This window comes from Plectropomus leopardus, chromosome 19, assembly GCF_008729295.1.
Source record: "Plectropomus leopardus isolate mb chromosome 19, YSFRI_Pleo_2.0, whole genome shotgun sequence".
In the NCBI taxonomy this organism is placed as follows: Eukaryota; Metazoa; Chordata; class Actinopteri; order Perciformes; family Serranidae; genus Plectropomus; species Plectropomus leopardus.
The window spans coordinates 13062877-13081570 of record NC_056481.1 but is presented as its reverse complement, the minus strand read 5'-3'; the positions used below and the strand labels follow the sequence as shown (position 1 = coordinate 13081570).

General features: G+C 39.1%; 2 protein-coding genes across 2 annotated transcripts; one reads left to right on the top strand and one right to left on the bottom strand.

Annotated features, from left to right (window-relative positions):
* Positions 1-8: 8 nt before the first annotated feature.
* si:ch211-28p3.4 (E3 ubiquitin-protein ligase TRIM39) lies at positions 9-2526 on the top strand (the record flags this gene model as incomplete). The annotated part of the gene is made up of 6 exons (XM_042508231.1): positions 9-95; positions 263-358; positions 1222-1443; positions 1520-1539; positions 1628-1770; positions 1949-2526. Coding segments are annotated over 6 exons (1146 nt in total), but the record flags the coding sequence as incomplete, so codon positions are not given.
* Positions 2527-6665: 4139 nt separating this feature from the next.
* Positions 6666-17135, bottom strand: casp7 (caspase 7, apoptosis-related cysteine peptidase). The gene is made up of 7 exons (XM_042507585.1): positions 16992-17135; positions 16583-16701; positions 11509-11660; positions 11290-11418; positions 8800-8975; positions 8312-8450; positions 6666-7133 (listed from the first exon to the last, which is right to left on the bottom strand). The coding sequence occupies exons 2-7, from the start codon at positions 16699-16701 to the stop codon at positions 6907-6909; spliced, it is 942 nt and encodes a 313-aa protein (XP_042363519.1). The 5' UTR covers positions 16992-17135; the 3' UTR covers positions 6666-6906.
* Positions 17136-18694: the final 1559 nt, after the last annotated feature.

Genomic DNA, 18694 nt, shown 5'->3' with positions numbered 1-18694 from the left:
ACCCTCACAGTCCTGTTGCCACCGGCCAGTGGAGTTTAATCTGCACTACTAAACAGAAAATGAACAGTAAGGTAGGAGAGAAGGTAGGAGAAAAGGCCACACATGAAATAAATAAGCACTTCCACTTTTGGTGGGTTTTTTTTGATAAGAAAAACCAGTCACACTACATTATTGACCCACCGTCCTCAGCCATTGTTCCTTTTATCTGTAGTTTTTGATCTTTACATTTTCCTCATGTTTTCTGCCCGCGTGTGTTTAAAAGGAAACGCTCCTGAAACATCAGCAGCACCTGCAGAGACAGAGAGATGCCATCGCCTACAGGATGAAGAAGCTGGCAGCTAAGCAGGCGGAGATAACAGTAAGTCTGCTAAATTGTTTTTTTAACTACCCACAGTTTTATTGAAATACAATACAGTACAAATTGCTTGCTGACTGTGATTATTTAATAATTTCTTCCATTCAGTTTGTCATTAGCCTGTAGGGTAGAATTATCCAACACCTGCTAAATCACACAAGGTGGGACCACATGGTGGAAATTTTGACTTTTTGACTCTAAGCCGTTTAAAATTCAGACACAAGATGAAATTAAATAAATGTTGGTGCATTTGGGAAGATTAAATTAACAAAAAAAAAGGAATCTTGATCCATGCTGTTCCATCAGTGTCAGTGTCACTGTGAACATTATGTTCCAAAAGAGCCGAATTTCGTAAATCACAATGCGTGCTTGTTTGACCTGAAGAGATGGGATTTGTAAGGTTTTTTTTACCTGTATAATCTGATTGTTCCTAAAAGTGGTGGAACAAAGAGCATGTCCTTGTGCTGCTGTGGCACATTCAACCCAAGGTTAAATGAGTTATGAACTCTGAAATGCACTTTTTGTTGTCCTGCCTGTTTCTTGTTTTGTCTTTTGTCCTCCTAGCTTTCAATTTGGCTGTGCTCGTCCAGTTCGTTTTTTTCCCACATAAAACTTACTTATTTTTGTGAATTGCAGTCTGTAGACTCTTTGCTGTGTGGAAATTAATTTTGTAGATACTTTAAAGGTATACTTCACCCTAAAAATTAGCATTTGTAAATAATTATGTTGTGTTACCTTGAATTTGTGAGAAAAATATGTAGTTGTAGCCCTTCTGTGTTCAAAGGTATATTTTATCCTAGCTTCTCAAAGTGGCTGTAGTCTGCTGTTAAAAATGCATTTTAACACCCATGGCTCTTTCCCCGCAGAAAAAGACCAACGCAGTGAAGGAGAAAATCAGGAAAAAGTATGAGGACATGAAGCGGGTCCTGGATGAGGATCTTCGGATCACACTGACCCAGCTGGATACAGAGTGTGAGGCCACAGAAAAGTCAGTGGAGGACAGGATAGAGGAGTGCTACCACCTCACTCAGGAACTGGACCAGGAACTGTCCAACATCGGCGCCAATGTGAAAACGCAAGACATTCAGGTAAACACAGAGAACAAATTTCATACAACTTCTTGTCTCACACTGTGATTAAGTATTCTGTTTATATCCTCCACAGAATGCTGAAACAGAAAAAAGGTTCGTTCACATTTATGAAATTACAAGCTTGCTACAAAATTTAATTTATAAGTGCTTCTGCTCAGCTTTTTGTTTTTGTCAAAATTAGAATATCTGAGACTCTGAAGCTGACTGACCCTGACCTGATTCAGATAGACGAGTTCAAGAATGAACAGCTGTTGAGTCTCACCATCAACCTGCTGCTGTTCATCAGATCCCAGGTCCCTGTCACCAAGAAACTGTTTCAGACCTGTGAGTTCACCACACAAAAACAAAACTGATATATTACCATGTGAAGGAGTCTTGCTGCTAGCATTGTCAAAGGCTGCAATTACTGCTGGTTAGTGCATGCCGATGTGTCAAGTGTTTTTCTCTCTTGTGAACTTATGAGGAGGACATGGCACTCAATTTCGTGCCGTCTGCCACGCAGATGCTGCAGATGTTGTCCTTGATGCTGACACTGCTCATCCCAAGCTGATCATCTCTCCCAAAGGCGACTCAGCCACGTACACAGACACTTGGCAAGACGTCCCAGAGACTCCCTCCCGCTTTGACACCACCCTAAATGTAGTCAGCCAGCAAGGCTTCAGCGAGGGACGCCAGTACTGGGAAGTGGATGTGAGTGGGAAGACATACTGGGAGCTGGGGCTCACATACCCAAGCATCCCGCGCAAGGGCCGCGAGGAGGACTCCTGGCTGGGCCGAGGCAAGGAGTCTTGGTGTGTGGAATATTTTAACGGAGACTACACAGCCTGGCACGGTGGTGTTGAGCATGAGCTGCCTCTGCTGGCAGGAAAACAGTTTACTCGAATCGGGGTGTACTGCAGCTTCCCCAGGGGTTTGGTGTGCTTTCTAGGAGCCGACACCATGACCCCTCTGCACTGCTTCTGTGCTGGGACATTCACGGACACCCTGCATCAAGCGTTGTGTCCTGGTCATGACAACGAAGGCACAAACTGGGCGTCTCTTAAGATCTGCGATGCCTCACGATCAGCTCCTGTTCTCTGAGATGGGGCAGGAATTTCTCGGGGGCAGGAAGGAAGGGGCAGTAAAATGTGTTGCGCTGTGGGGCATGCGCATCAGCTGCCTGATGTGACATTCTTAACTTGTGACGCCGACATCACCTTCGGATACTGTGCATGTCAGGCTTGTCTAAATTTGCCTAAATGACATTTAAAGTGACCTCTATTTTAGATTCAAAGAACATGCAGATCATTTCAAGTCTTTCACACTTTTCTTTATAGTGGACACACTAAAGCTAACGTGAAGCTGCAGCTGTTCATACTTAAGTAAAGCAGTTATTTTAAGTTGTGTCATAATACTGTGATTTATCAGGGAATTGCAGAGATGCAAAACACAGATTTACCTTGACAAAGAAAATTTTAGGAAATAATAAAATAATACTGTAGGATAGATCTGATTTTTAAGTCAGTCAAGTAGTTGGATGTATCTACAATCACTTAGTAAATTAAACTTAGGGATAATGCTGGTGATGTTTTTTATATTGAAAAATCCAACGAAAATGCCAAAATCAATAATGCATTAGTGCCAACTCAGTCGCCAAAAGAAAATGTATTACAAGTGAGATCTGCGTCTTCAGTTGCTTGTTTTTTCATGACCCATTGCTGTGTTTCCACCAGGAAAAGTGCCATAAAAATTGGTTGTTCTTTATTGAGGTATCAGTTTTCTGCTAAGATTGTGGCAACAAAAGAAGCTATTATAAGCCAAAACAACATTTTCCCAACCATAGCCAAGTAATTTTTGTGCCTACATATAACCATATATTAACTACAGAGTTGTTGAAAACAAAATTTTAACATATCTGCTACATAATACCATACAAACACATCTGTGTTTCACAGACACGTACAATGCCAGCATTTATTCTGCTGACTGGGGTTAGTCCACCTCCCTACACTTTTTAACTTTTCTTACCCTGTCTGTGGATCTCAGCCCCAAGAACATCAGTTGCTACTAAAGAAATTAGTCAGATTTATAGCTTATTTTTTAAAATAAGTAATTTTCTAAAACAGCTGGCCACTGTAGTATTTATCAAATTTTACCCAAATAGCATTAAAAAGTGCATTTGTTGGGGACTATCTTCAGCTGTCTTTTTTTAATGATCTTTTCCTGGCAATAACAAAAAGATTCTAAATAATAAAATAAAGAATAACTCTGGACTTATCCCTTAAACCGATATTGAGAACACTGAAAAGTTAACACTTTAGACTTTTAAAAAACATATCTCTGTAAATATTTCTACTCACTTTTAGGTTTAATTTTTAGCAATCCATACTAATACTAGTCAAAAATCGTCACCTCTCTGTTAACACTTAGATAATATTTAGTGGATTAATTAACAAACTATCAACACCTACCTTGTTTTAAAAAGTAAGTCTTTCAACATAGCCTGTATTTATGCAAGTCCAAGAAAAATGACGCACAACTCATTACAGAATAAATTCATGTTTAATACAATAAAATGTTTACATAAGCATTCATCTGTTTTTAAGTTATTTAAACAAGGTATTGCCCCAAATTAAAAAGAAAATTGGGCCAGATTATACTTTCAATGTAATTCATTCATTCATTTTTTCCAAATCTTTTCAAATATATTCCTGAGGACAACAGCATTTAACACTGGAAAGCATTTAAAATTTTACCCTTAAAAATAATTTTCCCCTCCTTCAATTCCAATGCAAAACAAGTGGAGCAAACACTCCTTTCAGCACAGGTTGGGCACCACATCACTGATCAGAGATCCATGTGTCGAGAGTTGTGGCTGTATTGGACAAGTGCACTGGGTGGAGAATGGGACATGTCTCTTACTTAAAGGGTTTCACCCCAAAATCAATCAATCCTGTAGTGCTATTCATCAATCTAGATTGTTTTGGTGTGAGTTGCCGAGTGTTGGAGAAATCGGCTGTCTGCCTTCTCTTAAATAAGATTTAATTAGATGACGCTCTGCTTGTGGTGACTCAGTTACTCAAGATAATCCACAGACCTTGTACTAAATAGTGTCATGTAGTAACTATTTTCTTTCTCCCGAAAAACACCAGCCAACCGTATCACCATGCAAAAGGAAGCCCGCATGGACAAGAGGCTTGTGCTTGTAACAGCATGAGTTGTGAACATTAATGGCGTCGTCCTCGCTGTGACATTAGCTAGCTCAGTGGTGCTAGGTAAGCAAGTAGTAGATGCACGCTTCCTTCTGGGAGGTGTGGTTCTGTAGAGAGAAAATAGTTCTTGCATTAAACTGCTCACTATAAGGTCTATGGTTTATACTGAGTATCTGGGTCACAATTTCTACAAGACATTGTTGAATTTTTCAAATGTATATATATTTTTTGTGGCACTTTCAGCACCAGAAGCCAAGCGCCATCTAGTTCCATTATACTGAAGAGAAGGCAGACATCGCTACAGCCAATATCGCCAACACTCTACAACTGACAACCAAACAATCTAGTTTGATAAAAAGTACTACAGGTAAAAGGAAAAAATATGCACTTTTCATTTGGGGGTGAACTGTCCCTTTAAGTTAGTAGTGATCACACTTCTGGCAACTAGAAATATGATGTTTATGTGTTATCAAAATAAAAACAACTGATAAAAAAATACAAGGAGTGAAAAGGGGAAAATATGACAAATTTAAGCTATTGCTGAACTTTCCCCCTAAGTTACTGACACATGCAATCATGTGAATAATGTAAAAACATTGCAGCAACAATGAGAGTGTGTGTTGCGGACATGTGGATTGTGTATGTTCAGACTTGTCACCACCAGTAATAGCTGCCTCTGTGATTGACAGACTTTGGCACAATAACACAGCGTATTTGTGGAAACAGACTTTATGTAAGTCGTAATGACCATCAGCAAATGTCTACTGTCTTAAAATATTTATTTATATTTTACCTTATAATGCAATAATAGGAATTTGTTTACTAAATTATGCATTTTTGTTTTTAAAAAACATTTTCTTTCTTTGTGAGGTGGGTCTTTAAATCTTTCAAAATCAAAGATCAATTAAAAAAACAAACAGGCAGACTTTGCTGGGTATCTACTATCAGAATGTAGTGTATGTGATGACAATGTACAACACTAATATACAGTGAAATGATGTGGCATTTGTGCTTTGGGCCCTAGTCCAGCTTTACACTACGATATTTCCCAAGTTTATGACACAGTTTTTGACATTCTTCAGATTCTTTCAAGTGTAAAAGTCCTACAGCGTGTATCTTATTATCTATGAGAGTTATTACAGAGGAATGTCTAAAAAAAGCTAAATTCATAAACTGATTTGTTGGACCCCGACTGATAAGACAAGTGTGTAATTTTGATTATATGCAAATGCACAAACTTCACTTACTCGAGATTGCACAACAAGCAAGTGTAGTCTTTAACATCGGGCTGGGGAAACTGGCAAATAGCAGATAATCCTTGCTTTTGTCGGAGTGGACTATGCACTTGACCCAAAATCTCATAGAACTAATCACTACACAGCAAAAAGATCACACCTTCCTAGCTGACACATATGACAGTCTTTAACATGACATTAACCCACTTCATGGGACATTAAAGAACCTGAGGATGCCAGCATGCTGCTACCAACTTAAACTCGCTAGGAAGGCTGAGACACCGAGCCTTTGGCAAAAGCATCATTACATGTTTCTGCTCAGAGGAGTGTTGTCTTTTTCTGTTGTCACTTTTTTTCTGACGACTGACAGCTGAAAACGTGAAAACAAAGATAGCTGAAAATGATCTGATCCGTTTTCCAGATGCTTTTTTTTCTCCCTTTAGCTATGCATCAGACAGGGTTTGTAATTGATGTAGCACCCTCATGTCTCCTATGGCAATCAAAGGGTTTGTAATCCCTCTGTTCACTTTCCTGGTAGGGATTTCTGTAGACTTTTTGTATATAAGATTCCTGTCCACTCTGAATGTTTCATTTCGACATCTATTTCACATCCTGGAAAACGGAGAGACACATATTCAGATACGATTCCACCAAACCCACAAAAAACTGGCAGCAAATTTTCCGGGCCGGTGGAAAAACATGAATATTTCACAATGCCTGTCAAAAGAAAAGATCAGATCAAATGTGACGCCATTATTCCGAAGAATAACCTGAAGAAGAGGAAGAAGTTTCACCATCAACACATGAACGCGGAGTGCCACTGTAAATATTTTTTTCTCACGGAGTGCTTGTTTTTTTCGGGCCCAACTACACATGCAAAATGTTTTATGTGCTCCAAATGTGCAGTGTCCTGCTGGGCCTGAATCATCCCTGAATGCTTTGACCGCTTAGTCGGTACCTGAAACAGTCTGTAGAGTCAGTCAGTCAGTCAGTCAGTCAGTTGTGTCGTTCGGTACGGTCATTTAGGCTGGTGGTCAGTTAAAATACAGTTCTTTCGTCAGCATAGAGACCACGCAGGGAATCTGCTTCTTCTCACTGAAGCGAGGGTCTTCAGACCAGGACTCAAAGCTGGTGGCCACCATGTAGTTGACCCGTGTCAAGATCTGCATGATCTCCAGCTGCTTGCCAAACTCGTTGAGGACGTTGCAGAGCGCCTGGACAAACCAGGAGCCACGCCCAGGGTTCCTCCATGAGTAATACCCTGGAAAATCAACACGAGTCATCACTGAAACTAAGCTCCCAGATGACTTTTCACCGATATATACAACACTGGTATGATGGGCCCAGTCACAAGAAGAAAATATTTGCGTTTTACGTTTCTGCAAACCAAAAATGGTTGTCTTTTTTAAACTTTTTTTTAAACATTTTTTTACATTGCTGCCTTTCCTGCTGGGATAGTTCCACGAAAGCAGTTACATTTTCGCTGAGACATCATTGCGTTTTCTGCTGGGACAGTGACGCGAAAAGTGGTTGCTTAATGCAGAAACATTGCAGTGTTTCATGCTGGGATAATGGCACAAAAAGCTGTTGTTTTTTTACTAAAACTTGGCTGTGTTTCCTGCTCGGATAGCACCGCGAAAGTGGTTGTTTTTTTACAGTAATTTCTGCTTTTCTAGCTGGTACACTGCCCCTCTAAAGAGGTATTTGATATATTCCACATAATGACCAAGTGATTTTTGTGCCCAAACCCTTTACCACATGGTAACCACAGCCATGTTGAAAATGTAAAGAAAAGTTAAGTTTTCACATATCTGCTACATAATAATGTAAAATGTAACGTATAGGGCTGCACCCTCAGAAATGTGGCTGTTCAATACAAATATTCAATTATTCATTTTTTCCCCAGATAAAGTTTTAAAGTTCAGTGGCATTCACATAATAATGCAGAAAATGCCCGCTGCGGATCAGAAGTGTGCAACATTTTTGCTGACACCAGCTATCAAACAAAAGCCAGACACTGTGACGTATTAAGTTGCTGTGAGCTGTAAATTCAACACTTCACAACACTGTCTTAGAGCCTCACGGAGCAGAGCTCTCTTCTTCTGTTTCGCAGCCTGCAGAGCAGCCTGTACCACAGAGTAGCATGAAAGTCAAGAGCGTTGACTTTGCTCCAAAGTCTGTGGAAATTCACTGCACTGCACACTGACTAGCAAAAAATGACTGCTTGACTTGAAGCGTTCTCGATTGACCGAAGGGTCTGTGACTGATGATTCTGATCTCCAGCTTCGAGGGGGCAGCTCTAGTAATGTATTTGTGGTTTGCAGAGACGTAGAAGTTTTTCTGGCGATTGGGTTGATGTGACAGATACCCAGAACACTTCACTCGTTTCAAGCACACATTCATTTGGCAATGATAACTTTAAAATGAAACTTTGCTTACCTGGCACAGTGGAGTAGGCAAAGAGGAAATCTGCCTCTACAGGGATCTTATGTCTTGGATTAGCATCTGTCTCCAGGGTATCGTTTGGCGGACCCGAATCTGTCTGAATACCGTCATCAAATTCGGAACCCCGGCAAGCCTGGTGAAGTAAATGAAATGACATTTCATTGTGATCCTGAGTAGCTTTCTCAACGATGACCTGGTGAAGCAATTAAAAATTAACTGTTTTTAAAAGCTGAGATAAGAAAAATCTGACACAATAGCTATCATCTGTCCACAGGGAGCAACTGAAAGCCATTTAGCCCTGTCCTCTCAACAAATACAACTAATAAAGTTGCAAGTTGTCATTCAACTTTTAGTTTGGCCAATTGGGTTAAAAGTGCTTAACTTCACATTAATGTACCAGTTAATTAGCAACTGTAACACTGACATGATTGTTACATAATCACAACATTTCTTAAAAATTGAAAGTCACGAGAATTTCGTACCTGAATGAAGAAGAGTTTGGGCTTTCCGACTAAGCTTTTGCACATGTCCCCTCTGAACAATGAGGTCATGGACTTGATGGGCATGGCTCCGTCTGTTCCGTAGATCATGCCCTCCTCACCATGGCTTAGCAGGATACAGGCGAAACACGAGCTGTCACTATGGTCTTCCTCCGAGGCTGACCCATACACACACAAACAAACACTCAACTCTTAGCTCGGCTCAGGCCTCATAAACTTCTAAATTAATGAAGACTCTTAGTAACTTAAATAAGGTTCCTTTCTGGAGTTTATTTATCACTTTCTTCATTTATCAAGAATTTGAGGTCCATCAAAATTCTAACCTTAATTTTGAGTAACAGCTCGCTGCTGCATCGACAAAACATGAGCAGATTCTGAAGAACAGCAGCCATTAAAATGTCCTATCATATCAAATTAAACGGAAAGGTAAGATTCTTTTTGAAGCGGGGTTGTATGATGTACTTATCCATAGCCAGTGTATTACCTTGATTTCAGTCAGCACGCCACCAGTTTGGAGAAGCAGACAGGAGTACCACCATAGAAGCTAAGCAATGTATTGCTGTGAATGATGTCAACACCAAAACAAAATGTAGCCATTAAAAAAGGCCAATCATGTTAAGTTGTATTTATAAAATTTTACCTGCTTACTTTGCAGTCAAAGAGACCTTTCTGACTTTCTGACAGGAAACTGAAGCTGTTATATTGCACTCTTTAAAGCCACCAGACTTCTGATAAATTACTTAGAAAAACAGTAATTTTAATTTGCAAAACAAAGAAGTTGCTGGTCTACCACAGCCTTGATCTGTTTTTATTTGTGTTATTGTATGACTGATTCTGCGAGGTAAAATTACTGTTTTTATCAAAGGAGTCTGGTGGCTTTGAACACATGAATATAACCCCTTTCCTGTTGGAAAGAACCGTCTGACCTAAGGTAAAGCCGAGAAAATAATCTAAATATAGCGTACACTTAAACTGATATTGTCATGATCTGCCCTGATCGCCTCTTCATTTTTTTGTGTTTAATTCTATACTTCAGTCATGTTTAGTGTTTTGTTGCTCACATCTCCTCTCGTTACAGATCACTTCACTTCCTGTTCTTGTGTTTCCCACCAGTCTTGATTGTCAGCTCCGCCCTGATTAGTTTCACCTGTCCCTCACTAGTCCTGCAGTCTACACACCTGTTCTCACCTCCCCAATTACTATCTCCCTTTTGTCAGTTCATCTTCATTTTTCTGTGCCCTGCTCTTCTGTGCCTGCCTGCTTTCATCAACTGATGTTGGAACTGTAAGCTTTTTTTAATAAATCTCTGAACTCGTCCAACTGCCTTTTTTTGGTGTCTGCATTTCAGCCAAGACTAACAGATACTAACAGTTATTGTTTTTTGTTTTTTTGGTACTTTTTTTAGGTGTCTAAAGTACGTTTTGCCGCTGACCCCGTTCACAGCAGCCCATTGTTTCCTTTCCGTGTTGACGTACTCCCGTCTGTTTCTCCAAGTTGGGGTCGAGGCCCACTGCCATCTACTCTAGGTAACACGCTAACCATGAAAAAGCATGTCATACGACCTCACTTCAAAAATCTGAACTATCCCAATACACAAGAAAGTCTATTAGTGTTCCCAAGGACGTGTGGTTTGAGAGGTGACTCGTATATCTTGTAATTCAGTCTAGACAGTGGACTGCTCTGATCAGTGGCACCAAGAGTATTAACCTTTGGTCAGATCGAAAGCACCTTAATTAAGATATAAGTCATTACTTTTACAACAGCACCACCTGCTGTCTGACCTGGCAGTTTTAGGACCATATTGTAACAGTTGTGAAAACTTTGCATGCAAACTTTTTAAAAAAATATTTTTGAAGGATTGACTGAATTAAGGCCTTATTATTAGAAAAATTAATTCAATGCCTTTTAAAGGATCTGCAGAAAGCCTATGGTACTCAATGCAGGACCGTTGGAAGAGACTGCATTTGTTTTTCTGTACCTAATAAACTGGCAATTGAACATTTGAAAAAAATTCAACTGATTTTTATGGCATGACTAGATGTTTATGAGCGTATGAGGCAAGAACCCCGTCCTCCACACAGGAACTACCGTATAGCAAGTATGAAAGAAAATTCTGAAAAGTTTTCAAGGTTTTTCGAAAAGGTTTCTCTGTATCTTATTTTAAGGGCTGTATGTTATATTTTTTCATCACCATCGAAATTTCAACTTGCGCATTTATTGGTGACTTTTAGAAATAATTGATTCCCATTTTTTTCAATTTAACAAACAATTTGTTGTATTTTTAGCAGTACACGAAGTGAAGCAAAAAACTAAATACTCATTCATATCTGTTGATTTATCACAAGTAGTAATGTTAATGCAATATTCAACAATGCATGTTTTCCTCTTGTGGTGCAGCCCTATTGGCATCTGAATAGTTCAACATTACTTACCCACATGAAAAAAGAAAGATGTAAGAACTTCACTACTCACCCTCTCTGAGAAGACGCTCCATCTTCTCACATGTCTGATCGTTGTAGATGTAGACATCGAAGCCCAGGCTCTTGAAGCACTTGAACAGCTCGCCTGCGTCTCGGTCCGTGCCATTGCGTACATTCATCCCTGCCAAGACAGTTGGCTTCGAATACATGTGGTTCTTTATGCATAAAACTGAATATGATTGAATTCGGGTATGCAACATGTTCACTGTACCTGTCTTTTCATCAAAGTTTTTGTTGTTGATGATGATGCACTTGCCCACTCGCTGGTGGCTCATCTTATACTGGAATGTTGGTGAAACAATTCTGTAATGGCTTTCAGAAGAGTAGTCCTGCTCCCGCGTCTGGCCATCCTTATTCTTCTTACTTAAGAGAAATTAAAATGTAAATTAAGAAGAGTTACATCATGGCAGCATTGCTAAAAATCAAATTTTAGCACTTAACTCCGACAATACTATTTAATTTTGAGCTGAATAGAAAATGTTTCCATTTCAGGCGATTTCTTTTAAAGTTAAAGTAGATACAAACAAATCTAATCCATAACATTATTCCCCTTATTGCCTTTTAATTCTTATACAACCAACTAAAACAACATATAAATAAGAAAAGTAATAGAAAGTAGAATGAAAGTAACAATGAATATAAGAATCAGGCCATCCAATTTTTTAACTTCCACAATGGCAATTCTGATCTTACATGGCAGCATCTTAGAAAAGTGAAATGTTATATTCTGAATCTTATAGCGACTTGATGGTATTTTTAAGTCCACATTATTCAATACACAACAGGTATTTCAACATAAGTAAATGCCGACACTTCCAATGCAAGAAAAACGCCGAAAACTGACTCACTCCAATCCACTTACTCAGAAACCAAAGAGTACATACATTTTCAAATAAGGCATTAATGTCGCAGCCAAATTTGGTCGCAGTAATCCACCATCGGGTTGAAGAAGAAACTAGAACATTTTTGCTTAGCGCAGATATTAAAAAATCGTAACCACGTCAATGTAGATGGGCAAGAGTTAATCTTCCGCCAGTGGCAATTCTCACAGACCTGTCATATTTCCATTCTTTAAAAGATGCATCCAGATAGCAAAGCCAACAGTGGCCCATTGGGGGCTCAGAAAATCCAGGCTTGTTCCAGAAGAGCCTAGTCATCAAGTTACTCGAGCACGGGAACAATACACGGCAGTGCGCTCTAACAGTCTCACGCACAACACTCACAGGAAGCCCAGCCATATTCTAATAAACATGTGATCCAGAACTTTTTCAAGCCCCCCTCCCACCTCCGAACCGTGCCAACATACTGTACCAAACAATCACGCGAGGGTGGGTAAAGAGCTGCAACTCTGTTCTGCTGTGGGCTGGGCATGGCAGAAAGAGGAGCAGGTAGGAGGACGGTGAAGAGGAATGTGAGGCGGCTGTGTCCGTCTTACCTGGGTTCGTCATTAAGCGCTACGCCACTCTGCATCTGAAATGCGTTGGTTTTGTCTCGCTTCTTTTCTTTTTCCCCCAAAAAGAGTACGTTTCTCCAGACCTGGCAGCTTAATTTTTGGCTGTGTGCTAGGATACTGACATGCTGTCTGTACTGGATGGACACCTGACTGGGCCAGCGGGTGCTGAGGACAGGGGCGGCGCACTGTGAGCCCCCTGAGTCAGCAGCCTCGCCACCACGCCAGTGCTTTCTAAAGGCCTATTCACACATGGCCCCTGCGCCTCGCTCCCTGCTGAGGTCAGACAGGGCAACAAGTTGCTCCTCTGCTGACAGGCACAGAATCTACCTGTACGGACATACTACACACCATGAGTGCCTTATTCCCTCAATTTTGGAGCTGGGTGCACAAGACGGGTTACAACTGAAAAAACTAAGAAAATGGTCCCTTTGCTAAATACAGGTTTCCCTCACAACTTTTTTCTTTCACCCAAAGGGGGGCATGGCCTTGGCTATGACGCCATGCCAGCCTGGTCCATGTGTATCAGGTCATACTTCAACAGCCACGCCAACACACCCCTACATTTTATATCAGTAATACCAACATACGAACATATTTTAAACAATAGCCAAAACCATGTAAATTCAATTTACATGGTAAAGACCTGGAAAATATTATTTATAATTTCAAAACTTCTATCATCTAGGTTTTTCATGAGCACCTTAAGACACTACAAATTACCAAAGAGTTGGTAATCAATAATTTCTGTCTTTGTTTAGACAAAATCCAACAAGTTCAACATATACAGATAATCACCAGGGCCATCTTTATATTAGACAAAATGCCTTTACAGATGACAAGTATGTCTAAAGAGGCATCACGAGTTAGACATCACTAGTTAATCTTCTGTTTGGTCATGCCTTCCTCAAAAAAGAACCACACCAAAGTACAGTTGATAATATAGTATCAGTTTCATGTAATACGTCCAAATTTGGTGGTTATGTTTGCTATCGGGTAACAATGAAAAAGTTTTAAAAGCCACACCGTTCAGCAGATTAAGCAATCATAATTTCTCTATGTTCTTTCTTTAAAGAATTCATCATATTTTAAAAGGTGCTTTTATTTGTTGACAATAAAAAAAAGGGGGATATACTTTTTTTGTGTGTTTTATGAATAAAGCAAAATTGGGAGATAAAAATGTAAATGTGAGACAGAGCACACAGGTTTTGGGTTTTATTACCAGGGTCTGGGAGAAACAGCTGACAAATGTCTCTCCACTGCAGGGTTCACAGTGCCACCATGTGAGTCAAACTGGAACAAACGGACGTCTCCCTCATATGAGTCAGTGTTACACTTTTAAAAGACAAAGTCAAACACAAGACTCTGTGAACAGGCCCACACTCTATGATATCACACTAAATTCTCATATCACAATTTTAGACCCTGCTGCAGTACAGTCTAATTTCGAGCAGTCACTTGAGGACTGACATCAGTCCCAAAATTGACTTTAAAATCGTTTCCACGCTCCCTGCCCCATTACTTTAATTGGGCCATCAAAAACTAGGCTGCTGTGTCAAATCAAGGGTATGCTTTGAATATTTTTTGTAAAATTTGATAAATTGAGGCTGAAGAGGAACCAATGACACCTTTTTTTTTTTTTACAAAGAATTGTCAGTCTTAATAAGAGTTCACAGTTAATGTGAGGTCTATTTTATTATTGTGAAAAACCCAAAAAGTCGGTTAAAGTCCCCGTTAAGCTCACTTACAACTTCTGAGTCCCATTTTTAGAAAACTACAACATCATCTTTTGCTGTGATGTTTCTTCCAGTAAAGCTGCTTGTTACATAAACGCCACTTTTAAGCTAAACGGATTTGTCATTATTGACTTAAGAAGGCTTAAAGGGTACATTAGATTCCAGACTTTTGACATATTTTGACAAATGAAAAAACAAAAACATTAAACTTGTATAACTAATTTACTAACACGTCAAATAAAATATGTACTTTCATTTGAAGTAAAATATTCTCCTGTAAATCGGAGCAGTATGTATTAAAAATGAAAAGCAGACTAGGTGGGCTTAATGTAGACATTTAGCCTAACTGTTGACTTAATAAATATGTGATAATATATATGAGTGTTCGTGTGCGGTAAATATATTTGGAAGTGGTATGGCACCACAGCAATAGTTTTACCACCATTACCTGAGAAATTATGCAATTGTAATATGAGAAATATATGCAAATTAACTGTTCAAAGAAATGAACTGCTCACAGCACAGTTCATTTCTTTTTCTTCTAAACTGCATCAACAGGGAACTGCTCCAAAACAGTATCGGGGTGAAAATGGGGACAAAATGACAAACCACAAAAACAACCTGACACTGATGAAAACAGTTAATTCTGAATTAAAAGTGAAAAAAACAGAACAAAGTAGAAATAAATTTAGAGGAGAACCACACTCTGAAGAAAAGGGAAGATGATTGCTGCTGCAAAACACTCAAGTCATATGTAGCTGCTTATGCACGGCCTTCTCAATGCCAATCAAAAAAATAATGTCAAGAATTACCAGCAAAATATCATAAAACCACACTGTCATATACCCAGCGTTGGGGAAATAACTTTGAAATATAGCTTTGTAAGCTACCAATTACTTCACATTGCAAGATGGTGATCTACAGTAAAGCTACCGTGGGGAGGAACTAGTTTGGTTAACTAAAGCTCCTTTGAAAAAGCAAATTAAAGTACTTCATTAAAAAAACAATCATATTGGCAATGTATATTTGATATAAATACAGCCTAATACAAACAATTCATGCCAGCAAAAAAAAAAAAAAAAAAAAGCCACCAGACTGAGTTTATTGTAAAAAGTACCCACTTGTTCACAGGTTGTAAATCAAAAATAAAATGCCACACTATTCATGGGAAAGTGCAGGAATGCTGGCTTTGGTTTTGTCTCTCAGTGTCATTCAGTCAGACACCTGCCTTATAGAAACTAGAGTCCAGGTGGGTGTATTGCACCAAACAGGATTACTCAATAACTTCTAAAATACCATGCAATAACATCTCTGAACATGTGTTAAGAAATAGAAATAATCAATACATATGACTAATTGTGGTCAAAGGAGGTTCAATTGCGGAAGAGAAGCATTAAATATATAAATAAAGTAATTAATTAATAAAATAATTCCTTTCTTTTAATAGCCAAAAACTGATTGTGGTTTCAGGGGTTAACGACACGAAAAATACCAAAAAACAGTGATTCAACTACTTGAATCTATATGCAAATATGCATAAATTCTCATACACAAACTTGAGAGGGAATAAAATGAAAGTGAAAGCAACAGATGCACGATTGCACATGCATGCACATGCATAATTTAATACAGTATGGTGCAAAAGTCTTTATATTATTGGTGTAAATACACCAGAAAATTAGTATATATATATATATATATATATATGTGTGTGTGTGTGTATGTGTGTGTGTGTGTGTAGTCTGCCCTGGAGGGTTCAAGACATGCCAAGTGGAAAGGGAGGTCACAGTAATTACTTACTTACTTACTTTAGCCTATCGAAGTTGTTTTATTCTGAAATATCTGCGTTTTTAATACTGTGTATACATATTCCTTGTATGTTCTGGTTGTATTTTAGTAACGACACTACTTAGAAATAAATATGTATGCTCATTATAACCTTATAACCTTGTTAAAATACAAATGTTTATGTTGGCCTAGGACTTTTGCACAACACTGTACATGTTATGTTAAAGTGACTTCTGAGTGACCTCAGGTCCTTGTGAACCAAACGATCTGGGTTCCCCCACAAACACCGGAAAGGTTGAAAAGGAAATTACCCAAACAGCAGAAATCTTCCTCTGCGGTCAGGTTTTGCGTCTGTTTCATCTCTTGTCAGATTCTCTTCCTCAACTTCAGCTCCAAGATCAGTTTGTCCAGCAGGTTCTCCAGCAGCCATCTGCAGTACACACACGTATCACAACGTTATGGTATGACACATTTATTGTACATCAACTTTTCCAACACGATTTCCTCATATTCGCCATTACTTCTAACCGCTCAGACGGTTGTTCAGCTGGTTTAAAAACAGTGGTAACAAATACATGGGTAACTAGTTTAATCACCAGTCAATTAACGTTATATTACATCCAAATAGTAAGCGGAATATCTGATTAGCTTAGCGTCAAAAACCGAGCGGAAATGATCAGCTAGTTTCAACGTAGTAACGTTAAATTGGCATGAACTTACACTCTCATTCGTGTGTTGTGCTATGCCAGCTATGCTATTGCACACAAGTTGACTGCGAGATGTTTTTGTTTTCCTTCTCCAAAGTTTTCGGCCAAGTTTCTATTCCTCTGACAACTCCAGAAAACGAAAGGATTGCACGTTTGAGGTGCGTAATTACGTCAGAGCCTTGCGTCATATCTGTCAGATTTCATATTTACATTAAAGTACAGTCACATTTATAGACAGTCTATGGTCACATTTAACAAAGTCCACAGTTTATTCCAACATATCAGGTTTGGTAAATAACTTTGATAAGCTAATTATAGAAAACTGTAGCATTTATGTAAATTCTAATTTTGTACATTCTAATAAAACATCAGATTAAATCATGAGAGTACAGAAATACATGACACACCCTTTGCATGGTTATCAGGGGGCATAGGCGGACTTTACCATTAGGCGAAACATGCACTCGTTTGGAGCCCCTAGCCTCATAAAATGCCCGTTGGGGCCCCATCAAATGCCCTCCCTGTATTTTTCTGCTCATGTATTATGTTTTTCAAAAAATACGTTCTCAAAAATAGCACCGGAATGACTAATTAATCAATAATTCGTGTCTTGTCGGAGTCTGTCTGCACCTCTCCCCCCTTCAGTCGGCACTACATGGACTATTCCATGATGCGCATCAACGTACTGCGCAGCACTTATGCGGAAATGATTCCGGCGCGCTGAGAATCAAATCATGTAAACACAGCACGACAGAGAGACAGAAATACCATGGAGCGAAGCTACGAGAGCGTTTCACAGAAAAAGAAGAAAAGGATGAAAAAACAGAAGTTTTTCAACGAACCTGCCAAAGGTGTCTACCTGATCGTCTGTCAGAAACTGGTTACCGTCCGCGGGAGCGCGCGCAGCCGGTTAAAGCTGTATCGCCCGGTATTCACGTCTTCAGCTGCTCTCACATGGATCAAACAGTCGTAGCATGCAAATACACATAACTTATGTCCATGGTAAGCGCATAGGTATGTTTTTGTGAAACTTAAATGTTTCCTGAAACCCAATTTTCACGTGTTTGCGATTTATAGTTTGATCAGGCATGACATTACTGCGATTCTACACAATATTGTCGTTCCCGTTGTTTGTATGTGTTTAATATGTCTAAAATCTTGTTTAAATTTGGAAAGTAGTCTATCATACTTTACGGATGGATAATGTAAAAATAAAGTTATCTGCTACTATCCCTATGTGCCTGCATGATATTACCTGTTCTGTGCCCGAGATTATAACCTTTCCAGTCCTTCTTACCTCCTGTTACCTGTTGAAATTCCTTTGAGGGCCCAATACAACCCATAAAAACCTGCAAAAAAAAAAATAAAAATAAAATAATAATAATAATTGCAGCTGTTATCTTGTTACTGAAAGGTTGTCTCTGCCTCAAAATCACTTGATTTCATTTAGAGTGATTATATTTGACAGGCTGTAGCTCACCAGTCATTTTGACCTGTGTAAATACCTTTGAAGGGCCAATACAATGCTTATAATGCAATTTTCATCTCGCCAAAAAGTGAATGCAGCTGCTCTTTTGTTACTGAAAGGTTGTTTCGGGTTCAAAATGACCACATTCAATTCTTGGAGGTTGCATTTGACTAATCGTAATCACTCCAGTCACTTTTACCTGTGTAAACACCTTTTAAAGGGCCAATGCAATGCATAAAATGCATTTT

Coding starts and splice junctions, on each gene's coding strand:
- casp7 (XM_042507585.1), bottom strand. CDS start 16,701: ATGGCTGCTGGAGAACCTGCTGGACAAACTGATCTTGGAGCTGAAGTT. Junction 8,976..11,289: donor GGAGCGTCTTCTCAGAGAGG/GTGAGTAGTGAA, acceptor TGTATGGGTCAG/CCTCGGAGGAAGACCATAGT. Junction 8,451..8,799: donor CCAAACTCTTCTTCATTCAG/GTACGAAATTCT, acceptor TTACTTCACCAG/GCTTGCCGGGGTTCCGAATT.